Source organism: Brassica rapa, chromosome A05 (genome assembly GCF_000309985.2).
Source record: "Brassica rapa cultivar Chiifu-401-42 chromosome A05, CAAS_Brap_v3.01, whole genome shotgun sequence".
NCBI lineage: Eukaryota > Viridiplantae > Streptophyta > Magnoliopsida > Brassicales > Brassicaceae > Brassica > Brassica rapa.
In genome coordinates, this window is record NC_024799.2 from 4,885,323 (window position 1) to 4,909,441 (window position 24,119).

General features: G+C 36.8%; 8 protein-coding genes, 2 long non-coding RNA genes and 2 other non-coding genes across 13 annotated transcripts; 3 read left to right on the forward strand and 9 right to left on the reverse strand.

Annotated features, from left to right (window-relative positions):
• The first annotated feature begins 4 nt into the window (after positions 1-4).
• On the forward strand, positions 5-5,594 carry LOC103867307 (kinesin-like protein KIN-5C). Its single transcript, XM_009145360.3, has 22 exons — positions 5-259; positions 382-511; positions 841-999; positions 1,077-1,426; positions 1,505-1,643; positions 1,727-1,824; positions 1,924-2,080; positions 2,194-2,263; positions 2,404-2,480; positions 2,614-2,667; positions 2,754-2,834; positions 2,915-3,026; positions 3,098-3,184; positions 3,269-3,444; positions 3,552-3,713; positions 3,793-3,900; positions 3,996-4,154; positions 4,234-4,317; positions 4,402-4,607; positions 4,688-4,899; positions 4,990-5,141; positions 5,229-5,594. The coding sequence occupies exons 1-22, from the start codon at positions 201-203 to the stop codon at positions 5,424-5,426; spliced, it is 3,030 nt and encodes a 1,009-aa protein (XP_009143608.1). The 5' UTR covers positions 5-200; the 3' UTR covers positions 5,427-5,594.
• Positions 5,595-5,822: 228 nt separating this feature from the next.
• On the reverse strand, positions 5,823-7,520 carry LOC108871856. The gene is made up of 2 exons (XM_018658863.2): positions 6,974-7,520; positions 5,823-5,887 (listed from the first exon to the last, which is right to left on the reverse strand). The coding sequence occupies exons 1-2, from the start codon at positions 7,518-7,520 to the stop codon at positions 5,823-5,825; spliced, it is 612 nt and encodes a 203-aa protein (XP_018514379.2).
• Positions 6,814-11,167, reverse strand: LOC103867792. Its single transcript, XM_009145881.3, has 2 exons — positions 10,753-11,167; positions 6,814-9,032 (listed from the first exon to the last, which is right to left on the reverse strand). The coding sequence occupies exon 2, from the start codon at positions 9,018-9,020 to the stop codon at positions 8,481-8,483; it is 540 nt and encodes a 179-aa protein (XP_009144129.1). The 5' UTR covers positions 9,021-9,032; positions 10,753-11,167; the 3' UTR covers positions 6,814-8,480.
• Positions 9,244-10,086, reverse strand: LOC103867793 (glutathione S-transferase T3-like). Its single transcript, XM_009145882.2, has one exon. It carries the CDS (start codon positions 10,084-10,086, stop codon positions 9,244-9,246), a length of 843 nt encoding a protein of 280 aa, XP_009144130.2.
• A 71-nt stretch (positions 11,168-11,238) lies between the features above and the next one.
• Positions 11,239-12,933, reverse strand: LOC103867308 (ubiquitin-60S ribosomal protein L40). The gene is made up of 5 exons (XM_009145362.3): positions 12,706-12,933; positions 12,549-12,635; positions 12,361-12,463; positions 12,115-12,181; positions 11,239-11,461 (listed from the first exon to the last, which is right to left on the reverse strand). Exons 1-5 carry the CDS (start codon positions 12,806-12,808, stop codon positions 11,435-11,437), a joined length of 387 nt encoding a protein of 128 aa, XP_009143610.2. The 5' UTR covers positions 12,809-12,933; the 3' UTR covers positions 11,239-11,434.
• LOC117134054 lies at positions 12,398-18,240 on the forward strand. Its single transcript, XR_004458164.1, has 2 exons — positions 12,398-12,507; positions 17,927-18,240. It is a non-coding gene; the product is annotated as an uncharacterized LOC117134054 (long non-coding RNA).
• LOC103867309 lies at positions 13,994-17,253 on the forward strand. Of its 2 annotated transcripts, XR_632628.3 has the most exons (4): positions 14,006-14,875; positions 15,022-15,150; positions 15,400-15,465; positions 16,682-17,253. It is a non-coding gene; the product is annotated as an uncharacterized LOC103867309 (long non-coding RNA). The 2 variants fall into 2 exon arrangements; XR_004458163.1 differs by having other exon boundaries at positions 13,994-15,150.
• On the reverse strand, positions 17,134-18,318 carry LOC103867310 (ubiquitin-60S ribosomal protein L40). Its single transcript, XM_009145363.3, has 5 exons — positions 18,118-18,318; positions 17,961-18,047; positions 17,765-17,867; positions 17,402-17,468; positions 17,134-17,305 (listed from the first exon to the last, which is right to left on the reverse strand). Exons 1-5 carry the CDS (start codon positions 18,218-18,220, stop codon positions 17,279-17,281), a joined length of 387 nt encoding a protein of 128 aa, XP_009143611.2. The 5' UTR covers positions 18,221-18,318; the 3' UTR covers positions 17,134-17,278.
• Positions 18,319-19,757: 1,439 nt separating this feature from the next.
• LOC103867311 (40S ribosomal protein S14-2) lies at positions 19,758-21,066 on the reverse strand. The gene is made up of 5 exons (XM_009145364.3): positions 20,892-21,066; positions 20,591-20,710; positions 20,449-20,494; positions 20,115-20,330; positions 19,758-20,029 (listed from the first exon to the last, which is right to left on the reverse strand). The coding sequence occupies exons 1-5, from the start codon at positions 20,892-20,894 to the stop codon at positions 19,962-19,964; spliced, it is 453 nt and encodes a 150-aa protein (XP_009143612.1). The 5' UTR covers positions 20,895-21,066; the 3' UTR covers positions 19,758-19,961.
• A 79-nt stretch (positions 21,067-21,145) lies between these two features.
• On the reverse strand, positions 21,146-21,225 carry TRNAL-UAG. Its single transcript has one exon. It is a non-coding gene; the product is annotated as a tRNA-Leu (tRNA).
• A 238-nt stretch (positions 21,226-21,463) lies between these two features.
• Positions 21,464-21,537, reverse strand: TRNAN-GUU. Its single transcript has one exon. It is a non-coding gene; the product is annotated as a tRNA-Asn (tRNA).
• Positions 21,538-21,721: 184 nt separating this feature from the next.
• LOC103867312 (peptidyl-prolyl cis-trans isomerase CYP18-2) lies at positions 21,722-23,252 on the reverse strand. Its single transcript, XM_009145365.3, has 5 exons — positions 23,019-23,252; positions 22,783-22,878; positions 22,630-22,691; positions 22,142-22,275; positions 21,722-22,035 (listed from the first exon to the last, which is right to left on the reverse strand). Exons 1-5 carry the CDS (start codon positions 23,088-23,090, stop codon positions 21,905-21,907), a joined length of 495 nt encoding a protein of 164 aa, XP_009143613.1. The 5' UTR covers positions 23,091-23,252; the 3' UTR covers positions 21,722-21,904.
• Between the last annotated feature and the right edge of the window lie 867 nt (positions 23,253-24,119).

Here is a 24,119-nt window from a genome sequence, read left to right on the forward strand (position 1 = left end):
AATTTTCGGTAGTATGAAATTTAATTAAATTTCAAAAAGAGGAGCGCGTCTTCAAAATAATTCAAATCTCAAATCCCACCACTAAGGCTCTCTCTCTACACTCGTCGCCGGCGAGAAGAGGATTTGAAATCTTCCCGGAGTCAGTCGCATCAGATTTGAAATCAGCATCTCTGGATTCACCGTCCCTCCGCCGCTTAAAAATGTCAGGCCGTCACGACAAAGAGAAAGGCGTTAACGTTCAAGTCCTTCTCCGATGCAGGTATATTCAATTTCTCGAAATTGATTCTAGGGTTTAGCTTCTTTTTTTTGGGGTCGAATCGCACTTTGCCAATTGAATTAGCTTTTGAGGGGTTTCGAATCACACTGTTATTTGTTTGACAGGCCATTTAGCGATGATGAGTTGAGGAACAATGCTCCTCAGGTTCTCACTTGTAACGATTTGCAGAGAGAAGTTGCTGTCTCTCAGAACATCGCTGGGAAGCATATTGATAGGGTTTTCACTTTCGATAAGGTACCGAAAAAAATGAGATTTTCTGACATGTGAAGTGCTGATACTGTCTGAATCTGAGCTTAATTTTGGGTAACTTAACTCAGATAGTTGACGATGTTCTTCGTTTTCAGTCAAGTGAAGTTTGTTTGAGTGTGTGTAGCTAGTCAAAGTGTATGCTTTAGATCTCATCACTGTGCGTTTTAGGAGAGACTTGAGTGTACTTTGGTGTGTTTTAGAGTATAGAGAAAGGTGTGAAGTTCATTTGTTCAGCCTTTTTGCTTTTGTGAAGGTTGATGGACTTTAGTGATTTTCAAAATGCTGAATGTGTGTTTTTTATATGTTGAGCGCAGGTGTTTGGACCATCGGCACAGCAGAAGGATTTGTATGACCAGGCCGTTGTTCCCATCGTGAATGAAGTTCTTGAAGGTTTTAATTGTACTATATTTGCGTATGGTCAGACTGGTACAGGGAAAACATATACAATGGAAGGAGAGTGTAGAAGGTCCAAGGTATGTGTTTGCTTTATAAGTTTTGATTGTAGTGTTTTCCTAATCTAAGCTGTTTACCTCCATTTGAATTGGCACAGGGCGGGCCTAGTGGAGGTCTTCCAGCAGAAGCAGGTGTTATACCTAGAGCTGTGAAGCAAATCTTTGATACGCTTGAGGGTCAGCAAGCTGAGTACAGTGTTAAAGTCACGTTTTTGGAACTCTACAATGAAGAGATTACCGATTTGCTCGCTCCTGAAGATATATCCAGAGTTGTTTCCGAGGATAAACAAAAGAAACCCTTACCTCTCATGGAGGATGGCAAAGGTGGTGTTCTTGTTCGAGGATTGGAAGAGGAGATCGTGACGAGTGCCAATGAAATCTTCACTTTGCTCGAGAGAGGTTCCTCTAAACGGCGAACTGCAGAAACATTCTTGAATAAACAATCAAGGTAAGGTCTTTGATGTTTGTGTTCATTGCAGTTTTGATGTCAAGGTCTCTCTTACATAACGGAGTTCTTTGCTTTCAGTCGGTCACATTCTCTCTTCTCAATAACGATACATATCAAAGAAGCTACTCCAGAAGGTGAAGAGTTAATCAAGTGTGGTAAGCTGAACTTGGTTGACTTGGCAGGATCAGAAAATATATCACGTTCTGGTGCTAGGGATGTAAGTAGTTTTGTTTCCTCTCAATTTCTAGATTTCATGTCTGTTTATATGTCGGATTTACTCAATAGACTTTCTCTATATAGGGCCGCGCTCGAGAAGCTGGTGAAATTAACAAAAGTCTTCTTACATTAGGGAGAGTTATCAGTGCTTTGGTAGAACATCTTGGACACATTCCTTACAGGTTTAAACTCGTTTTCTGGGGTCTTTTTTCTTTATGTCAGTGATCATTGTCTTTTAAGCTATGCTGAATCCTGTAATTATATCTTGCATTGAATTTTAGGGATAGCAAGCTCACCCGCTTACTACGTGATTCACTTGGTGGGAGAACGAAGACTTGTATCATAGCCACAGTTTCACCTGCTGTTCACTGTCTCGAGGAAACCTTAAGTACTCTAGATTATGCACACAGAGCAAAGCATATTAGGAACAAACCAGAGGTATTTTTCATTCATTAATTTCAAGCCTCATTTTTATTTTCTTCTTTCCATTTAGACCAACCTTTGAAAAACCAGAACTCATCTTCGTACCCTTCTATATTTCGCTGTTGTAGGTTAATCAGAAAATGATGAAATCTACTTTGATAAAGGACCTTTATGGTGAAATAGAACGACTAAAGGCGGGTAAGACGCATTCTCATTGTAGCCGTGGATAGAAATAATTGGAGGGGTGACTGTAACTTAGCTCAATAAATTTATTCGCTACAAAGTCTTCTGCTCTGACTCCTCTATTACTCATATGTTTTCTTTGCTTATGTTTATAGAGGTCTATGCTTCCCGTGAAAAAAATGGTGTTTATATGCCAAAAGAGAGATACTATCAAGAGGAGAGTGAAAGAAAGGTACTCAGTTTCTGAGCCTAATTGTACCTCTAACTTTTCATAGAATGAAGTAACACAATCTATGAAAAGGAAATGGTAACCTCATCACCTTCTTACGCGTCTACTAATGTAATCTTTTTTGCTCTTTTCGTAGGCAATGGCTGAACAGATTGAGCAGATGAGTGGTCAGATAGAGAATTATCAAAAGGTTTGTTTCTTCTTACTCAATATAGATCAAATTGTTTCTTACGTTTTACATTGGAAATTTGTTTATTTACATACTTTTCTGACCAGAAAGTTGAGGAGTTGCAAGACAAGTACACTGGTCAAGTGCGGGAGTGCTCTGATCTGACCAGCAGACTTGATAGCACCGAGGTATTGGTTACTTCCTTTTGATGGGAGTTGTTGTTTGTAACTCTCTCAATATAGTCTAAGACTTCTATTGTGCTGTCTAGAAAAACTTGAGCCAAACGAGCAAAATGCTTGCTTCCACAAACGAGGAATTGAAGAAATCTCAATATGCCATGAAGGAGAAAGATTTCATCATTTCAGAGCAGAAACAATCTGGTACTTTCTAAATCATTACTTTGATCAAGTTCTTGAAAAGTTTTCTCTAACATGCTTATGCATTTTGCCAGAAAATGTACTGGTTCAACAAGCTTGTACCTTACAATCCAACTTGGAGAAGGCTACTAAAGAAAATGCTTCATTACACCAAAAAATTGGTATGTGTTTTTACTATTCTGTCTGTCCTTTCCATTAGCAATATCATAAGAATTGTTAATATATGATCATTTGGTGATGTGCAGGTAGAGAGGATAAGCTCAGTGCGGATAACAGAAAAGTGGTAGACAATTATCAAGCAGAACTTTCTGAACAAATTTCGAGTTTGTTCAATATGGTTGCTTCATGTCTGTCCCAGCAAAACGCACACCTTCAGGGCGTTAACAAACTGTCCCAATCTCGTTTAGAGGCACACAACAAGGTATCAACTGTTTTATTCTTTGGTTTTTTAAAAATCAATGAGTAGTTTCTTGTCTTTATTATCTTTTCAAGGGCTTTGTAACAGTATTTGCAAATTTGTTTTTCCAGGCCATTCTCGAAATGAAAAAGAAGGTTCGAGCGTCTAGGGATATATATAGTTCTCACTTGGAGGAATTGCAGAATGTAGTCCGCTTGCACAAGGCAAACTCGAATGCTTGTTTAGAGGAAGTTTCAGCATTGACAACTTCAAGTGCATGTTCCATTGATGAGGTACGCCTTTGTTAATTTCTTTCCTATTCTTCTAGTGACTATCGGTTTGTTCTAATTGTAGTTATCTTGTGGATTTCAGTTTCTTGCTTCAGGAAGTGAGACAACATCTTCGTTATTTGATGAACTTCAAAACGCTCTTGCGTCCCATCAGGGAGAAATGGCTCTTTTTGCGAGGGAACTGAGACAGGTTAGTGCTCTGAGATATTACAACATTTTGTTAAATTATACATCGGTCTTGGAAATTACAAAAGCTGTAAGCTGGATTGTTTTCCTAATACGCAGAAATTCCACACAACGATTGAGCAAACGCAGGAGATGTCTGAATACACAAGTACATTCTTTCAGAAGCTTATGCAAGAGTCTAAGAATGCTGAGAATCGTGCCGCAGAGGCAAATGATAGCCAAATAAACAGCATTATCGATTTCCAGAAGACTTACGAGGTCATAATACTACATCTCTTCCAGTTTCGTGTTAAACATGTTTTCTTGAGCCCATCTATAACTGGCATGTGTTGTGCAGGCTCAGTCAAAATCTGACACAGAGAAACTTATAGCGGATCTAACAAACCTAGTCTCAAGTCACGTTCGTCGCCAACACGAATTGGTTCGTTGCTTCTTCTTTCATTTGTCTCTTTTTGTCTTCCACTTCATTATATGTATAAAACTGTATCGTCTTTTCTACTGGCAGGTGGATTCAAGACTCCATAACTTCAAAGATGCCGTCTCTTCTAACAAAACTTTCTTGGATGAACACGTCTCAGCCGTAAACAATCTGGCTAAAGACGCAAAAAGAAAGTGGGAGACATTTTCCATGCAAGCTGAGAATGATGCCAAGGAAGGTGCTGATTTCTCGGCTGCAAAGCATTGCCGAATGGAGTTACTGCTTCAGCAATCGTAAGATCATTGCTATGTTTTTGGCAGTTACAATTTTCCAGTTAGTGTATATGAACCATTTTTATTTTTCTATGCGTTAGTGTGGGTCATGCGGAATCAGCTTTTAAGCACTGCAAGACGACTCATGAATCACTAAAGGAGATGAACAGTAAGCAAGTCGCAGATTTGTCTTCACTTGTTAAGTCTGCTTGTGATTATAACGAGGAGCACGACGCCGAAGTGGATTCTGCAAGGACTGCGGCTGAGAAAGATGTAGCCAAAAACAGCGATGAGATAATCCAGCAAATTGATCGTGAGCTCTCTTTTCTTACACATGACTGACTGTTCCTCTGGTTAAAAGATATCTCTTTGGTCTATAATTAATATCCTTTCGATCTTTCAGGCATGTCGGAGGACGAGAAACTGTCTGTATCACAAATATTGGACAATGTCAAGACACATGAAAAATCTCTTGAAAGTTTCCAACAGGATCATTGTTGCCAAGCCAGATGCATTGAGGATAAAGCTCAAGAAACTTTTCAACAAAGATACATGGTAAGTAGTTTCTTTATGCTAATAACGCTATTGGCTTCACTTTTAGAATATTCTTATTCACAAGCTCCGGTTTGGTTAATCACACAGGAGTATGAGCCCACAGGGACAACTCCGTCTAAGAGTGAACCAGAGGTCCCAACCAAAGCCACTATTGAGTCACTACGAGCAAAGCCAGTGGAGTCATTGGTTGAAGCATTCCGCGAAAACAACTCTTATGAATCCTTTGCAGCCAAAGAATCAAAACCGCAACAGCTAACACGGTCGCCTCTCTCACAAGTCAACTAAGGAACCATCTCTGTTCCATTTTATGCTCATTTAGTTTTTGAAAGCAGTGTCTGTATAACTATACTATCTGTGTGCACGTTTGTGAAAGTGTGGGATCAACGAATCAAAGAAGAGTCAGAGATTCTTATGTCTTTTGACACATTGAAATATATGCTTCTTATTTCAGTTGTGGCGTTACTTGTAATAGTCTAAGATCTCAAAAAGGGTTGTTCTAAAGCATCAACAAAATGCTGAATCTTTGACCCTTTTTGCTCGTCTTGTATAACATTTGATCACTTTCTAATTTTCTATATATGACTCAAACAAGAAGATGCTTTCAAATCCCAACGATGGACATTTTCAGTGGGAAATCAAGTAGCATTTGTGAAATCAAAGTCATTGTGCCACTTGAAAGAGTTATCTCTCACAATACCATGAGATTTTCTGGATATCATGAGCAGAGGAGATTCCGATAGAATCCTCTATAACCATTTGAGAGTGTAATTATGAACATCTTTTTGATCGTGCTAGTTTTTCAAAGTTTTATAACTGAGCAATTATTCACTTGGGGTTTTCTTACAATCTCGTTTGTAAGCTTATAAAGCTTAAAATAAAACATCTTATGATACTGGTAGTGATTTGGTCATTCATTTAGAAAGTGGAACCATCAACAAAGCATAACTAGAAGCAACACGAGACTTGGAAGTCCAAGGCGTTTTTCCATCGATCCTTGTCTTCAGTGTTCTTGTAGTCGTTATCAGGTTTGTTGTGTGGCCTTGTTCTTTGGAGTTGGTCTCTTCAAAGTAGTTGTGGCGTAGCTTCTGTTACGTAGATGTACATGATTGGGTTATGTATATTGTGGGGCATGGCTCGTCTTCTTCATATTTATGATGAGTTATTACTGCATGAGCATCTACTTCCTCTTCTTTGAGAATGACACTGGTATTTGGTGTTGGAGTGGTTTTATCATTTAATTTTGCTTTGCAAAGAACTGGATCAAGCTTCGTTTGGGATTAGTTTTACTTTCATTATTTTTTCTATTTAGACGATTTCATAACATCGTTCTAAGTACTACAAGTTGGTCTACTATTGTTGGAACTAAACACCAAATGCTTATTTTGAGACGAGACCATTAGAGCATCATTATGGGAGGGACTTGATTAAGGGCCCTTAACATTTTTTATTATTATTTTTGTGTTAAGGAACTAAGCTAAGGGCTTTTGTATAAGTAGTTGATTATTGGTGGGACTTAACTTGTCCCTTACTTAGTTAAATTGATTATTTTCATTAATAAGTAATAACATATATAAAAGCATAGTATTTAAAAAAACATATAAAGGAAAAGTCTAACATTAAAATTGAAAACATGAGAAAATTAAAAAAAAAAAATTACAAACATCTTAATATATAAAAGCAAACAAACATTTTATTCGAGTAATAAAAACTTATAAATCAGAAGTTATTTGGAAGATGTCTAAATTTAGCCCATATATTATCGATCAAATCATTTTATAATTGGTGATGGGCTTGTGTATTCCGAACGCTCGTTCGACGATCAATTATATTACCGAGATTTGAAGGCATATTGACGGAAAATGTATCCACCTCTTCCCTTTCTTGAAATTCTTCAAGGTCATACTGAGTGGATGCTGATCGTTCATCTTCGACAATCATATTATGGAGAATGATACATGCTCTCATAATAGTTGCAATCTTCTCTTTATCCCATAACTGAGATGGGTTTCGGACTACGGCAAATCTAGCTTGCAGGACTCCAAAGGCACGCTCGACATCTTTTCTCACAGCTTCTTGGGTTTGAGCGAATAATGAATTCTTCTGACCTTGTGGTAGTCGGATATATTGAATAAAAGTCGCCCATTTCGGATAAATACCGTCCGTGAGATAATATGCCAAATGATACTGATTCCCATTCACATTGAAATTTACTTCTGGGGCTATTCCGTTAATAATGTCGTCAAAAACGGGTGATCGATCAAGAATATTAAGGTCGTTCATAGTACCTGGAGCTCCAAAAAACGCGTGCCATATCCAGAGGTCATATGAAGCTACGGCCTCCAATACAATAGTTGGTTTATTGGTTCCACGCGAATACATTCCTTTCCAAGCGGTTGGACAATTCTTCCACTCCCAATGCATACAGTCGATGCTTCCAACCATTCCGGGAAACCCACGTTGTTCTCCAATATATAATAGTCTTTCCAGATCCTCCGGTGTGGGACGTCTTAGATATTCCTCGCCAAACAATTGGATTATTCCCGCGGCAAAATGGTGCAAACATTTTCGAGCTGTTGTTTCACCAAGCCGGACATATTCGTCAACGGTATCAGACCCACCACCATACGCCAATTGTCTAATTGCTGCGGTACATTTTTGGAGGGGAGAAAGACTAGCCCGTCCGGTGGCATCTTCTCTTGGTTAAAAGTATTCTATTTCATTAGACATACGATGCATAATACGCAAGAACAAAGTCTTGTTCATTCGAAACCGTCTTCGGAATATGTTGTGCGGGTATGTTGGAGTTTCACAAAAGTAATCGTTCCAGAGCTTCGTGTGGCCTTCTTCCCGGTTTCTCTCGATATGTATACGTGGTTTTCTCTTTTTGGTTCGGGAATGAAATTAGGATTTTCAAATATATCTTCAAACATAGAATCAAATTCATCATCATCATCTTTGTGATAATGATAATGTGAAGAAGAAGCCATTCAAAATTTATAAAAGAGATTGAAATTTCTAAAAGATAATTAAAAGAGAATGTGTTATGAGGAGGAGAAGTAATGCATTGTATGTGAGAAGTATGATCTATATATGCTACATTGTCGGGTATGAAAGCATGACACTTTGATCACGAGCATTACTATGTGCTCACGAGCAGTTCAGTGTGCTCACGGACTCAAGACAGACAAGTGACAAACTCATCATGTCACGAGTTCTTTTGTGTAAGAAAAGTCACGAGATGCCTTATAATAAAACTTGAGTTACATGAGATGACTTATAATAAAACTTAATGTTCCACAGCAAGCAAATACAAATTACAAACAAATAAGCATCTCTAAACTACCACAAGAACCATTGCACCACTCCAACTAAAACTACCACAAGAACCATTACCCCGAGAAAGAACTCAAACCTATAGCTAACCTTAGATTTTTCCTTAGCTAAATCATAAACCATCTTCTCTAGAATGGCTACCTTCTGCTCAGTCTCGTTGTCAGACAAAAGGGCAAGACTGTCGACCTTTTCAGACAGTAGAAGAACTTGTCTATCTCTGTCTCGCAGCTCCTCCATCAATGCATCATCCCACCATTTCCATACGTGACACTCCCCATCATCTACATTCGGACAAGTGTAGTATCGCCTACCTATTTCGCGAGAAGATGTTGCAAGTAGTGGCTGAGCGCCACAGTAGCATCTCTGCGGGATGCCGAACTCTACCTCGGGTTCCGGAGGGTACTGCACCGGTGAACCTCTTTGTAAGCGTATCTCCTCTTGGTCACGTCGAATTAAGTCATCCGTCTCGTTGTAGCCACTGTCCACAGAGTTGCAAAATAAGTCCTCCGAGTCCGAAGGTTGACTATAGCTGTAGTCAAGTCCCATGTTCCTCTTATCCTGCAGAAAACGTCAACTGCATATTAGAATCAAGTTTAGCAAGAACATTTGTAGTTGTTTAAAAAGAGACAAAGCAAGCATATTAAAAGAGACGTACTCATTTGATTAAACAAGCATATAAAAAAACATACATTAAAACAGAGAATCAAAAGGACAAAGAAAAAACTATTAAAAAGACAAATATAAAACATAGAACATGACATCTAATTCTTCAGAAGTACGCAGCTAAGAGCTTATTCTTCACGACTTCTTCTGCCTCAGTTAAGGGCTCCGACTTTTGGAGGAGAGTATCCAGTATAGCCAACTTAGTCAGTCTCTCCTTCATGGCCAAATCCTCCTTCTTCATTTCCCATAGGGTGGTGTACTCAGCAACAGACTTCCCTTGACCAGTGTTCCTTTTCGATTTAGCAGCCTTGATACCTTCAGGCCGGGTCTCATGATCAGCATTCTCGTTGGGTGACGTTTCAGCTGGTGTTTCACCATTTTTCCTCTTTGAGCTCGCTTTTGGAGTGTTGAGGCTGAGCCATTTCTGCTCATACCTCAACACACACCACGCATACTCGAGGTTGAACTTGGTTCTCTGATCAGCGTAGAAAATGTCGTGAGCCCTCTTGAGAACATCAGTGTCACTCTCACCACTGCTAATTTGCCTCTCTGCAGTGGCATAAGCGCCGCAGAACTTGTTAACTTGATCGTTTATCCTAGCCCACCTCTTCTTACAATGAAGATGCTCTCTCTTTTCACCATCCTCTACTCCGTGAGGACTTGCTGTGTAATAGTCAGCAACACGTTGCCAGAAGGTGAGTGACTTCTGCTGATTTCCAACTACGGCATCCTTGGAAGTGTTGAGCCACGCACTGATTAGGACCTCGTCATCAGCCGGGGTCCATCTGCGTCGACCAACACGGTCCACGGGTGTGCCTACTGGTGTGCCTACCGGTGTGTCTTCAGATTGGTGAGAACTGAAAGGAGGGTTCTCGGATTCTCCTAAGTGAACATTAGAATGGAAAGGGAAGTAGCTAGAGGACTGCGTATAATGATTTCTTGGATCCATACCGATAAGAAGCGAGAAGAGATTAAGAGGAGGTGGTAGAAGAGATCAACTAGCTACGTATATTTAAGGGGGGCATCAGAAGGGGTTTGATTGGAGGAAGTGAAGAGTAAGTTAGCATTAACTTACCCACTTAATGACTAACCGGCAACAAGATATGTCTTATCTAAAGTTATTACACAAACAAAAAGCTATCAACTATCCTAACAAGATCATTAATATATTGTTGGATTTAGTTTCACACAAACTACCCTTTACAGCCTAACCTATCTAATCAATACGAAGTAACCACGACAATGGCTTTAATAAACACCGAAACATTTACAAAACAAGTGTACCTTCACTAGAAATTTATGGTGTGGTTCATTAAAAATACACAGATTTCAAACTAAAAATACACATTCAAAAATTGCAAATGCAAATCATCTCTAGGAACCGCTTATCAAATCCTATATACGAATATCAAATCATCTATACCAATCGCTTATCAAATCCTCCATACGAATATTAGCTAACCTATACGAATCTATCAATTCATCTCTACGAAACCCTTATCAAATTTTCAATCAAATAATCAATACAAGTTTTTCAATTTACATCTATACGAAATCCTAATCCAATTTTCCATCAAATAATAATCTCGAGAAAGAACGGAGATGAAGGACATACCTTTGTATGGTTGGGTCGATTCTCACACGATTGGGGATGCTTGGGAAACTAACCGAACCGACGATTTAGGTCTTCGTCATCGGAGATTTCAGAGTCGCTCTCGCCGTTGGATGTGGATCGCGCTTTTGGTTTCGGAAACAAGTCTTCGCCACCGGAGTGATAAATCACCTTCGCCGTCGCCTTTTGGAGTCGACTAGAAGAGAAACACGAAGAGAGAAAATGAAAAAAGCGATCCGTCTTCGATATCATCTCCCAATCCGGTGCTGCCACGTACACACGAGGGACGACACCGGGAAGCCCTTAATCAAGGCCCGTTCGTCTCGTCCTTTGCCTTTTTTATTTTTTTTTAAACCCAAAATTGGTTAAGAGTCGGCCCAAGTCCCTCCGATAACAATGCCCTTAGTATAGCCAGGTGTTATCAATGATATTCCGGTGCCCCAAAACCCCCCCATTAATTTCTTATCATTGTTATGTCAAATTCTCCTATAATGGAATATCAACTATTGGCAAATTAAATAAGATGACAAAAAGTTGGAATCTGTAAAGAAAAAAGAAAAGCAAAAGACAATTCAGATTTACTACTGAAGGACGCGCGAGATGTCTTTCAAGGAAAACACTAGCGAGATGTCTTTCAAGGAAAAAAAACACAGATAAATAAGTTGTTGTGAACAAACAAAACAGATCACTTGATCTTCTTCTTCGGCCTCAACTGCAAAAAGATACAGAAATCATAAATTAATTAACTCATCACACAATAAAAAAAAAGGCAATTGTCAATAATAGCATTTTTTGAAGTTTATGTATCAAAAATAGCACTAGAAGGAGAAAGTCACAAAAATGACATTCATTAAATGGTAAAATATCTCTAATACCCTTGATTTAAAATTAAATAAACAAACAAAAATAAAAAAATAAAAAAATAAAAATAAAAAAATGAAAAAAAGAATTTTTTTTTTATAGTTTCAGATTATATGTTTTCAGGTTCGAAATTTTTATAACTTTTTTCTGAATTTTTTTTTTTGAAATTTTTTTTTTATTTTTTTTTTGAAATTTTCTTTTTATAATTTAAAATACTTTTTGAAACTGTTTTTAAAATTTTTATTTTTTATTTTAGTATTTATTTTTTATAAAATTTTAAATCCTAATTCCAAAACCCCACCCCTTAGCTCTAAAACCTAAAGTTTAGATTAATTAACTCAAGGGGTATAAATGTATATTTACCTCTTTAATGAAAGATATTTTTGTGAATTTGAGACTTGAGTGCTACTTTGGTAACAAAAAATTGGTTTGGTGCTATACTAATCTTTTTCTCTAAAAAAAACTATATAAAGTAACAGAAATTAAAAGAGAAAGAAGTAAAACCTGGTTGCTGTGGCCACACTTCTTCTTCCTGCAGTTGACAGCCCTAGGGTGCAGACGAGCGTAGCACCTAAAAGTAAAATTACATATAATGCTTGTAAAATTACAATCCATGATTCGACAAAATGAACAAGTAACACATAAGAGAATGAGATGATGTAGAAACTCTACCATTACTCTAATACTAAACTAGATTCACCAATCACGTCTGTAAACAAAGAACAAAAGAGAATGAAGAGATGAGCTTACTTGCGGCAGATCATTTTGTCTTGATTGTACTTGCGAGCCAAAGCCATCAAAGACGGCTCGATGATACCTCCCCTAAGCCTCAGGACAAGATGCAGAGTCGACTCTGTTTCAAACCCAAAAACAGAGTAATGAATTAAAATTCATTTCGTTTTCGAGAGAGATAGAGATTAAAAGGAGTGTTTTTAAACCTTTCTGGATGTTGTAGTCAGCCAAGGTGCGACCGTCTTCAAGCTGTTTACCGGCAAAGATCAACCTCTGCTGATCCGGAGGGATCCCTGAAACAGAGCAGAAAAAAAATAGATAAAAGATCACAACTTTTAACAAGACAGAGCTGGGTGTTGTTACCTTCTTTGTCCTGGATCTTGGCCTTGACATTGTCGATGGTGTCACTGCTCTCCACCTCGAGGGTGATGGTCTTGCCCGTCAGCGTCTTCACGAATATCTGCATCTTCTTCTTCTTCTCCGCCGCAAAAGTCTCAGAAAAGGTTACAAGAAGGAGAGAAAGATTAGTATTTAAAGTCAGCTCCCTCCTCCATTTCTACATTTCTAGGGTTTCTCATGTGGGCTTTTCGAATGGGCTCTAGATTGGTAAGCCCACTAACTTATTTTACATGTGAAATGTCAAACCATGTTGAGCGGGCTCGTTTAACTCGCAACAACATTTGATTATTATTCTTAACTTTTGCCAAAATCTTTTGCTTTTTGGATATTAATCTAAAGCCCAACTCTACACGTCGAGATTGAACGGAGCATACAATGAAGAGTTGTCTATAATAAACGTCTAAAAGTAAACTGTAAACATCAACTTTGATATCGAAAGTAACTATGCCTATGAATCTTTCCCTTTGTAATATGATAAAAGAGAAAACTGTTGATGTTCTTTATGTACTGGGGGTGATTGGTACGTGGTTTGAGTAATTTTCACACCTCATCTTCTTTCTACAGCCACTTTAATTTATAAATTGTGTGTTTAAAAGATAATAATTTAAACCTACAACCCAGCTCATAAGTTAAAATGGAAAACATATTAAATATGAAAATCAATTTTTCTAGAATCTAATCTATTAAAACAGAAGTACATTTAGTACTTAACCTAACTTTTTCTAAATAATTATATACCAATGCCACTAACCATAAAAACAGTCGTTTTATATATTTTGTATTTGATTCAATATCTATTTAATTAAAAGGAAAGCAGTCTTAATAAATCTACTTATAAAAGTTGTTTGGACTCTTTCATTTTTTAGTCCAACCTATTATATATAACTAAATCTTATAATTAACCTATTTTATAGCAACCAAATAAAATCTCCTACATTTAAATAAAACATATTACTGTTTATTGACTTTAAATATTATAATCTAAACTGTCGATTTATAGCCTTTTAAATATGCACATAGGTTTTGTACGAACCATTGTTCTATTAGTAATATTTATATAATATGTTTGTATCGAATGATGGATACTGAAATTATTATAAACCCACCTTCTCCCTCATATAACAGATTTTAATGACCCATATATTGATATCTATTATTTTAAATGAGTCAGTGTTTTCATCACAAAAATATAACAAATTAGTGTTTTCATTAAAACATTTTAACAACTTACAGGTTTGGTAAAATGTTCATATCTAAGATAAAGTTATATAAGAGTGTACATATATTTGAACAAAAAAAGAATACATACAAAATCTTAAATAAATTAATTCATGAATTATATAATTTAAATAAGTTACATAATAATTCACAACATTTTCAAAATATTAATTCACAAAATTTGTATATAATCCAAAGAAAAATCTGCGCTTTTAAAGCGCGGATCAAAATCTAGTTTAATTGATTAAGATTTTGACGAGAATAATCTTAACCAAAAGATCTCAACCTTGAGTTTTGCAGTGAGAAAAAAAAAGCACACAAACAGAATCCGATCAAAGGGAGTTTCGAGAGAGAGAGTAAACAGACTTCCTCTTGATATCATGTTCATCTTCTGCATCCCTCTCCTCCATCTCTGCTGTCTCGCTTTCGCTTTGGGTCCTTCCTCTGCTTTGATTCCCATCGCAACACTCACTATGATATATTTCCATGGCACTTATCTGATAACGTTAAAGAAGGAAGCTTGGCCAACTCCATCCCTCCTTTGAAGTTCCATCTCCCTCTCTCTCTTCCTTTATCTTTCAGCCTTTAATTTCACATCTTTTCTGAAAGTCGGATTCTTTTGCTAGGTTATGTGAATTGTTTTTGTTCATGGGTCTGGTCAAAGCTTTGATTTTTTTTTGTTCAAAGCCATGTACTTTCCGTTAATTGATCTGAATGATTCACGTATTCATTGGTTCATACCTCATGTTGTATTGTTTATGCAAGTCTCTATGAAACAATATAATTTCTTATATTGATGGTTATAAAAACATAAGCTTCCAGTGTTCTAAAGCTGCTTCCTTTTTTTTGCAGGAATCGAGCAAAGAGCGATACAACGTTCCAGATGCTCATGTTCGAGCTCAAAAGTTGTGCCAAGGTTCATTTTGTGTGTTCTATGGGGTTTGCTTTGAATATCTTTTCATATTTTGTGAAGGATTCTTTGATTTATCTGCTGCAAAGAAGTGATGTTTTAGCCAAAAGTACTGTTATTGCATTTAATTTATTGGTTGGAACATCTCTAAGGTATCAGAAATTCTTGAGGAACTGAAGAAAGATCCAGAGAGGCATGGTGGACCACCAGATTGCATTGCAAGTTAAAAAGCTCTTTCATTGACAGACTAAATTGCTTGTGTCGCGCTTGACTGTTCATGGGTACGTATTTTGAAATTTCTCTTTGGCAGCTTCTCTGTAGAGTCTGTGAGCTCTTTCATTGACAGACTAAATTGCTTGTGTCGAGCTTTGTTGTTCATGGATATGTATTGATTGGTTCAAAGCTCATGTTGCGTTGAATAAGTATTAACTGTGGTTGTCTATCAGTGCAAGTCTATAGGGAAATAATCTAATTAATGAATATAAAAACATAAGCTTTCAATGTTCTAAAACTTCTTCTTTTTGTTGCAGTAAATGCGCAGAGAGTGATACAACTGTTTCAGATGCTCCTGCTCGAGCTGAAAATTTTGCTGAAAGGTACATTATATGTGTTCTATGGTTGTTTTAGATGTTTTTTCATAGTTTTTGAAAGATACTTTGGTTTCTCTGTTACAAAGAGGTAATATCTTACTGACAGCTGCTCCAAAAATTATTTAAATAACCATGATTACATTTTGGATTGTATATATTTCTGTAAGAAGTTACTGCAAGTCTGTACCTTAAAGCAAATACACATGAAAATTCTTCACGTCTATATATACATTTATACTAAACAAAAATCAATAAAATAAATATATAATCAGAAACTACAGAAACTATAATAGTTTGAAACAATTAGTTGGATGACAAACATGTAAACTATAACACTAATATGTTTGAAAAAGTCTTATTAAGATTTGAAAACATGGTTAGTGTTAAGAAAATATGTCGTTAATGATCTAGAAACAAAATTTCTATGTACATAAGAGTACAAATGTAAATTAACCATTGAAACAACATTTTAATTACAGCCAATAGCACTCCTTTTTTTCACTCTTAACCTTAATTAATTTTAAACATAATAAATATCAGTTTCCATAAAAATATATATATTAATTGTTTTCTTAAAATTTAGCTACCAAATTTATTTAAAAGATTGCAACATTCTATTTACTAAAAAAATTCTAAAATCTAAAATTCAACTTTGCATAAATGAATAAATTAGTGTATAAATAATTTTTAAAATGAAATGTATTTAAACTATAAAAGATTAAAATCAATTTTTACATTTTGAGGTAGATTTTAAAATTAATAAAATTTAATCTAACTTATAAATTAAATTGTAATAATATATTTAAGAATTTTTATATAAATTAAATATGAATAATAGTTACGCAGAACACATATCAAACTGTAGAATACACACTGTTCTATTTTCCACTCTAGAGTTATAAGTCATCTTTGTAAGAAATGAGAAATACAATTGACAATTTAAACAAATAAATTAAATTTATAAATGCAAATAGTACCATTATTATGTTTGGAAATATCTAAATTTACAATTTGTTATATCCTACAATTAATTTATTCACTATTAATTATATAAAACAAATAGTATTATATAAAAAATAAAACATATACCCGTGGGGGCGCACAGGTCCGAATCTAGTTTTATATTATACAGCAATAGCAATTATTCACTTGGGGTTTTCTTACAATCTCGTTTGTAAGCTGCTTATAAAGCTTAAAATAAAACATCTTATGATACTGGCAGTGATTTGGTCATTCATTTAGAAAGTGGAACCATCAACAAAGCATAACTAGAAGCAAGCCGAGACTTGGTGATAGTTACTGCAGGCTCATATAGACAAAGATGCAAACAAAGCTTATGTGGGTGATGTACGTTTCACAGCTATAGCAATTGGAATCATCATAACTAGCAAAAATAGTTGTGGAAGTGTCTCTGAATTGAAGGTAAACCGGATTTATGACAACAATGATTTAGAATCATACCGGAAATTTAAGTTTTGTGTGAGAAGTAAGTTCAATGCAATAACTTCAAGGCTTGGATTACTTTGAAGTTATCAGTGATATTCCGGTGCCCAAAAACCCAATTAATTTCTTATTATTGTTATGTCAAATTCTCCTATAATGGAATATGTTCTACATCAACTATTAGCAAATTAAATAAGATGATAAAAAGTTGGAATTTGTAAAGAAAAAAAAAAGCCAAAGACAATTCAGATTTACTAACGAAAATCTTTTAGGATTAAAATTCACTGAAACGAGTTTGTGTCAAAACACTAGAGATGTCTTTCAAGGAAAAAAAAACACATAGATAAATAAGTCTGTTGAGAATAAACAATACAGATCACTTGATCTTCTTCTTGGGCCTCAACTGCAAAAAAGATTCAGAAATCAGAAATTAATTAACTAATCACACAATAAAAAAACTCTATAAAGTAACAAAAATGAAAAGAGAGAGAAGCAAAACCTGGTTGCTGTGGCCGCACTTCTTCTTCCTGCAGTTGACAGCCCTTGGATGAAGACGAGCGTAACACCTAAAATCAAATTACATTACTCTACATGAGACATAAAAGACACTCGTATCACATAAAATAAAACACACACTTCATCCACAAGAACATTATTGTATATGATTAAAAATAATAACAGTATTAATTATAATTTGTGTTAATGCTTCTCAAATTACAATTCATGATAAGACAAAATGAACAACTAACACATAGACAAAGAGATGCTATAGAAACTCTAACCATTACTCTAAAACTAAACTAGATTTACCAATCAAGTTCGGAAACAAAGAAGAAAAGAGACTGGAGTGAGGGAAGCTTACTTGCGGCAGATCATTTTGTCTTGATTGTACTTACGAGCCAAAGCCATCAGAGACGGCTCGATGATACCTCCCCTAAGCCTCAGGACAAGATGCAGAGTCGACTCTGTTTCAAACCCAAAAACAGAGTAATGAATTAAATTTCATTTCGTTTTCGAGAAAGAGAGAGAGAGAGAGATTAAAAGGACGGTTTTTAAACCTTTCTGGATGTTGTAGTCGGCCAAGGTACGACCGTCTTCAAGCTGTTTTCCGGCGAAGATCAACCTCTGCTGATCCGGAGGGATCCCTGAAACAGAGCAGAAAAACAGATTAGATCACAAGTTCACAGCTTTTAACAAGACAGAGCTGGGTGTTACCTTCTTTGTCCTGGATCTTGGCCTTGACATTGTCGATGGTGTCACTGCTCTCCACCTCGAGGGTGATGGTCTTGCCCGTCAGCGTCTTCACGAATATCTGCATCTTCTTCTTCTTCTCCGCCGCAAGTATCAGAAAAGCTTACAAGAAGGAGAGAAGAAGAGTATTTAAAGTCCTCTCCTTCATTTCTAGGGTTTTTGAAGTGGGCTCTTACAATGGGCTTTTTAAGCCCACAAACTTATGTACATTTCGACAATTCCCTTACACATGTAAAATGTGAAATATCAAACCATGATTAAGCGACTCGTTTAACTCACAACAACATTTGATCTAATGCCTAGCTCTGCATATCGAGATGTTGAATGGAGCATATAAGTAAGAATTCTCTATAATGAACGTCTATAAGTAAACTGTAAACATCAACTTCAATCCACTTGATATTGAAAGTAACTACGCCAATGAATCTTTCCACTTTGTAGTATGAATTGAACGTCTTAGCGAAAACTGTTAATTTTCTCCAAGATTCTCTCCTACTGTGAGGAGTATGCTTCAGCTCAAGCCTATGCTAAATGATTTCTTGCGAAGGAACAGCATCTCCTCCTCCTTTTGGTACGACACTTGGACTCTGCTAGGTCATTTGATTTCTGTGTTAGGAGAACAAGGTCCGCGTATGTTGATAATTAGGAAAGACGCTACAGTTTCTGAAGTGGTTTGCGATGGTATTGGGTGCTTCCTTCTGCTAGATCACCCGAAGCGGTGACTCTCCAAATAGTTCTCACGACTATTCCTCCTCCATCTCCAGATAACAGTAGTGATCAGTTCCTTTGCGTAAAGCTGATGGAAGCTTCGGGCCATCCTTCTCTTCTAAGACCACTTGGAAGCATATTAGACATCACTCTCCTACAGTCTTTTAGTCCAAGGTTATATGGTTCAGAGAGCATATTCCCTGTAATACGTTCATAACGTGGCTAGTCTTGTTGAGAAGACTACCCATTCGTGACCGTCTTCGTCGCTGGGGCTTAAATGAACCAGCTGCATGTATGCTGTGCCCTACCGGTGTCGAGACTCACCATCACCTCTTTTTTAGTGTGAATTCTCTTGCACCTTATGGAAGCACTTTGTGCAAGGAATCATCCCTGATGTACCCTCAGACATTCACTCTCCTGCTGCTTTAATCTCTCTTAATCGCCTTGGCCCTAAAGCTTTTGCAGTGATTAAGCTTATACTGCAATCCGCCATCTACCTTATCTGGAGGGAACGCAACTCTCGTATTTTCACCTCCGTCTCCACCTCTGCTGAAGGTCTTTGCCATGCCCTGGACCATCTAATCCGAGATCGCTTCCCGTCTCCTGACCTGTCTCCATCTTTGCTGCTGTTTTACCTGTCTTTTAGACCTCTTTGAGAGTTTATTTTTGAGTTTGGTTGTTTTAGTTTAATAAATTGTAACCAACATAATAAGTTATTTTTGAGTTTTGGTTGTTAAAGTATTTTTAGTAGTTAATGTTGAAAAGTTGTATACTTTTATCAAAAAAGGATCTATATTTAGTTTTCTCGCCTGTCCGAAGGAAAAATATAATAGAAGGGCAACGATTTACTTTATCACATTTAAATAACCACAGTACCACAGATCTCTAAACAAAAATGATGAAGACTTTGAATAAGTGACTTTTGACAATAATGATAACAGCAATGAAGTCATTCACCAAGGCCATAGACTAATGATAGTAGATATATGTTGTTCAATTTAACAAAAAGCGATCAATCCGAAACTCGTTCACAAAACTCAAAAAAAAAAACATTGTTATGAAATGAAACGCATGAGATTAAATAAATAGCCATAGAAAACTCAGAGCCTTCTTCCTCTTCTACCACCCTTTCGGCGGGTACTGTCTGTTGGGATCGGAGTAACATCCTCTGAAACAACAACAACAAGTACAATGTTAGAAATGCTCACTAAACCAAGTCTTAGTTGAGATTAGCTTATGGCAATGAGGCTTACCAATGCGGCCAATTTTCATGCCGGAACGGGCAAGAGCTCTAAGAGCGGACTGAGCACCGGGACCAGGTGTCTTGGTCTTGTTTCCACCCGTAGCACGGAGCTTCACGTGCATAGCGGTGATTCCAAGCTCCTTGCATCGCTGAGCAACGTCTTGCGCAGCAAGCATAGCTGCGTAAGGCGATGACTCATCCCTGTCAGCTTTCACCTTCATTCCACCTAATAAATTAAAAAACACTCGCCATTTAATTTCCTAGTTGTGAGACTCAATACATCTAACACATACTAAACAACACACGGACGATAACATATGTGTTCTCAATGAATAGATGCTGACCAGTGATACGGACAAGGGTTTCACGTCCAGACAAATCAGTAACGTGCTGCAAAAACGTATCAGACACAACAATGTAAGTAAGCTTCACATATACTTCTAGAGATATAATAGAAATTGGTGACAAATAAAAAAGAAACAATACAATGAAAGTGTCGTTGAAGGAAGCGAAGATGTGAACAACACCGAAGACTTGCTCTCCATCACGAACAGCTGGTCCAAGTGTCACTGTCTCTTCCTTCGGCTCTCTTGTCTTTCTCCTCGACTATACATAACAAATAACACTTCAACTTTCATTACTCTTATCCGATCAATTAAACATAATTAAGATCAACGCAAATCTAATGCTTAAACAATTCAACGCCCAGATAACGAAGACCTAACATGTATAATCAAAATCTGAGATAAACTGAGAAATGTGAAAGCTTTGTAAAGACGAAGCTTACCATTGTTAAAGATCACAGCAAGATCACTTCTTCCTTCTGTAGTTTCCGCCTTGGCTTAGAGGATGAGAGTGTTCGATAAAAATGAAATTGATTTTTATAATTAGGGTTTGTGAGTGAGCCCTTTCGTTTAGGGTTTTGATATTTGTTTTGGGCTGTGTTTCATTAGTATTGGGCTGAATGTACTTTAACATTCATTTGTTGAAGCCTTGATTAACGACGTCGTATCATTAATTTGAAGGAACAAAAAAGTGAACTGACAGCTGTGGTATTTGAACCCACGCCCTTGCGGACCAGAGCCTAAATCTGGCGCCTTAGACCACTCGGCCAAACTGTCTTTTGTTAAATTCAGTACTTAACTATAGTTAGAACTAGAGTAAGAAAGGTTTGTAGGTTTAATCATTACAAACTCTGATATGTTTTGATAGGCTTATCCGTTTTGATTTAATGTTTAGAACTTTTCATAATCAACAATTCCATATGATCGAGCCCAAAATTGGTAAAATATAGGATTTCAAACGCAAACAGAAAACATATTAGCTTGAGAAAAACTATCAGTCAGTCATATTGAAATACGCTAGAAGGAGGGGTCGAACCTCCGACCTTGTGGTTAACAGCCACACGCTCTAACCAACTGAGCTATTCCAGCTATGAACGTTCTATGATTCAACATTGTGAGTTAAAACGGAGAGTTGCGAATCTCAATATAATCGTTATCTCATTGTGCCCAGAGAAACACCATCTTCTTCCTATGGGTAAACATTTGCTACAAATGGCCTTTCAATTTGAAGGGCCCGTTGTATAGTCATTATTCATTTATTTGTGCAAATGTATGAATGTATGATAAGATGATTTTTGATAGAAACGATCCATATTACAAAAACAGAGATGGTGAACTGAATTAAATCAACCTTGTAACTTTTTATTGGTCAGGAAGAAAACCATTTCCATAGTAGTAGCAAGGATCAGTACAGAGTTACAATTCTTCATGTCGTCATCGTTTAGTAATGTTCCTTCTAATCAACCACTTTGGTCCTCAGAATCTTCACTTCATGGATTGGCCTGTCGGTGTTATCGGTTTGGACACTACCGAGCCTCTTGATCACCTCCATACCACGACAGACTCTGCCAAATATCGTGTGCTTTCCTGGAAGATGAACAGAAGAACACAATTAAGTGACAATTCTCTTCATATGATACTCAAAACATCATATCAAATTAGACCAGTGTTTTCGAGAGATGGATGTGTTTACCATCCAAGGAAGGTGCTGGTGCTAAAGTGATGAAGAACTGACTCCCGTTGGTGTTGGGACCAGCGTTTGCCATTGACAAAATTCCAGCTCCTGTGTGCTTCAACTCTGGCTTTATCTCGTCCTCAAACTTGGAACTAGCACAAGAACAATGGCAAAAGACCCATTATAAAGTAGTAGCTTTTTGTTTCTAAGCCTCTAAACACAGGTCAGCGGACGCAAAACAAGTAAAGCGGAGAATCAAATCAATAGAGTAAACTGAGGATTGTTAAGATATCTAGAACCTTGTACTAGTTATTAGTCTCGACTATACAAAATCTATGCAAGTCTGTTCACACTGAATATAACCTCAATCAAAACCCTACAAGAGCTAACTTTACTATAAACCTTCATCAAAGCTATGTTCTGATCCAAATTCGTTTACTAACATATCCATGGAATACCAAAGCTATCACTGATCACAGAAAGACATTAGAGTTGAGAGAATGTACCCATAAATGGATTGGCCACCTCTTCCAGTTCCAGTAGGATCTCCACCTTGCACGATGAAATCCTGAAACAAAATCAACACCAAAGGAACAAACTTTCATCATCAAAGTGATCTCAGTACAACGAAAAACTCAGATTGATATCAAGAAACGGACCTTGATGATCCTGTGAAAGAGAACGTTGTCATAGTAACCTCTCCGTGATAGCTCCACGAAGTTACGGCAAGTTCTCGGGGAGTGTTTGTAATACATCTGAGATCAAACTTACAAAAATCAAATCACTGTAAACCCTAAACCCCCTTTCTAAAACCCTAAATCTAGATCTCAGGATCGAGCGTTATCAGTTAGAAACCTAATAGAAATGCAAGTAAGAGAGAGAGAGAGAGAGAAACCTCGACGGTGAACGGACCCATGGAGGTCTCCAGTGTAACCTCCGGGGGACTTCCTTCAGGTCTCGCCGTCATTTTTTCAGAGAGAGAGAGAGAGCAGCGACTCGTCGTCAGGAACCTAGTGAGAGAGACTCATGATGAGACGTTTACTCTAAAGTCCTTATCGGGTCGGATCTGATTCTTTCTCTGTCACGGGTCGACCCGATATTTTTAAAACACTTGGGCCTAGTGCAAGTCCATTGTATGTATATATATCTCACAAGGCCACAAAATGATGCCATGAGAGAAAACGGATCAAATCTATGCAATTAAAAATTTAGCTAGTTTTTATTTGTGTTTCGGTTTGTTTTGAAAATGAAAATATCTTATACTACTATTTTCATACAAATGATGGTATTTTCTTGTGATATCTCTAGCATATTAAAAAAAAAAAATATGACAAGTTTTGTTTGAAATAACTCACACCTTTTAGTAAATAACGTCGAAAATATTTATATAGAAATAGAACCATCCAAAAACTTACTTTAGTTACCCAAAAGTAGATAACTGGGAACACTAAAATGAAAAAAAAAATCAAATTTAAATTATACTTTTATAGGGTGATTCTTACTGGGTGATAAGCCATCTAATTCATTATTATTATTTTAACAGAATGTTGAATTATACTAAAAGAACATGTTTCTGTTAAAGTGCTTCTGTTTAGAATTTGAGAGAAAATGAGAATTGATCTATTTGTTTGATTTGGTGCTAATCCAAAATGCTACATTATCTTCAACTCTTTTGTTCCCATGTTCAGTGTGGTGGCCATTCGGGGATATATCTACACTGTACCAATATATAAATTTGTTTCTATCGGAGATAACCGGATCAACCATAACATATATTAAAAAAAAAAATCAGTTGTGCAAACGATCCACATGAGAAAATAGTTTTTTTGTCATTGCATTTGGGAACCAAATACTCTTTGTCCATGGTAGATGAACATGCACTTGAGGAATCCGATTCCTTCTTTCTTGTTTCTTCATGACTTACTTCTCCATATATAACGCTCAAGTTGTAGTTTATGGTTGTTCATGACATCTTCCAAACTATTCAGCTCATCTA

Bases quoted from the DNA above. Each gene is read 5' to 3' on its own strand.
- LOC103867307 (XM_009145360.3), top strand. From the start codon at position 201: ATGTCAGGCCGTCACGACAAAGAGAAAGGCGTTAACGTTCAAGTCCTT. The intron at 3,445-3,551 runs GTATCAACTGTT...TTGTTTTTCCAG, and splicing joins GTTTAGAGGCACACAACAAG to GCCATTCTCGAAATGAAAAA. The intron at 4,155-4,233 runs GTCATAATACTA...TGTGTTGTGCAG, and splicing joins ATTTCCAGAAGACTTACGAG to GCTCAGTCAAAATCTGACAC.
- LOC108871856 (XM_018658863.2), bottom strand. From the start codon at position 7,520: ATGTATTCGCGTGGAACCAATAAACCAACTATTGTATTGGAGGCCGTA. The intron at 5,888-6,973 runs GTAATATAATTG...AAATGGTTATAG, and splicing joins CAATATGCCTTCAAATCTCG to AGGATTCTATCGGAATCTCC.
- LOC103867792 (XM_009145881.3), bottom strand. From the start codon at position 9,020: ATGGGACTTGACTACAGCTATAGTCAACCTTCGGACTCGGAGGACTTA.
- LOC103867793 (XM_009145882.2), bottom strand. From the start codon at position 10,086: ATGGATCCAAGAAATCATTATACGCAGTCCTCTAGCTACTTCCCTTTC.
- LOC103867308 (XM_009145362.3), bottom strand. From the start codon at position 12,808: ATGCAGATATTCGTGAAGACGCTGACGGGCAAGACCATCACCCTCGAG. The intron at 12,464-12,548 runs GTTTAAAAACAC...GGTTTGAAACAG, and splicing joins TGACTACAACATCCAGAAAG to AGTCGACTCTGCATCTTGTC. The intron at 12,182-12,360 runs GTAAGCTCATCT...TTTTACTTTTAG, and splicing joins GACAAAATGATCTGCCGCAA to GTGCTACGCTCGTCTGCACC.
- LOC103867310 (XM_009145363.3), bottom strand. From the start codon at position 18,220: ATGCAGATATTCGTGAAGACGCTGACGGGCAAGACCATCACCCTCGAG. The intron at 17,868-17,960 runs GTTTAAAAACCG...GGTTTGAAACAG, and splicing joins CGACTACAACATCCAGAAAG to AGTCGACTCTGCATCTTGTC. The intron at 17,469-17,764 runs GTAAGCTTCCCT...ATTTGATTTTAG, and splicing joins GACAAAATGATCTGCCGCAA to GTGTTACGCTCGTCTTCATC.
- LOC103867311 (XM_009145364.3), bottom strand. The intron at 20,495-20,590 runs GTATTGTTTCTT...ACGTTTTTGCAG, and splicing joins CCTTCAACGACACTTTCATT to CACGTTACTGATTTGTCTGG. The intron at 20,331-20,448 runs GTCAGCATCTAT...TTAATTTATTAG, and splicing joins AACCCTTGTCCGTATCACTG to GTGGAATGAAGGTGAAAGCT.
- LOC103867312 (XM_009145365.3), bottom strand. From the start codon at position 23,090: ATGACGGCGAGACCTGAAGGAAGTCCCCCGGAGGTTACACTGGAGACC. The intron at 22,879-23,018 runs GTTTCTCTCTCT...GTTTGATCTCAG, and splicing joins TGGGTCCGTTCACCGTCGAG to ATGTATTACAAACACTCCCC. The intron at 22,692-22,782 runs GTCCGTTTCTTG...ATTTTGTTTCAG, and splicing joins TCTTTCACAGGATCATCAAG to GATTTCATCGTGCAAGGTGG.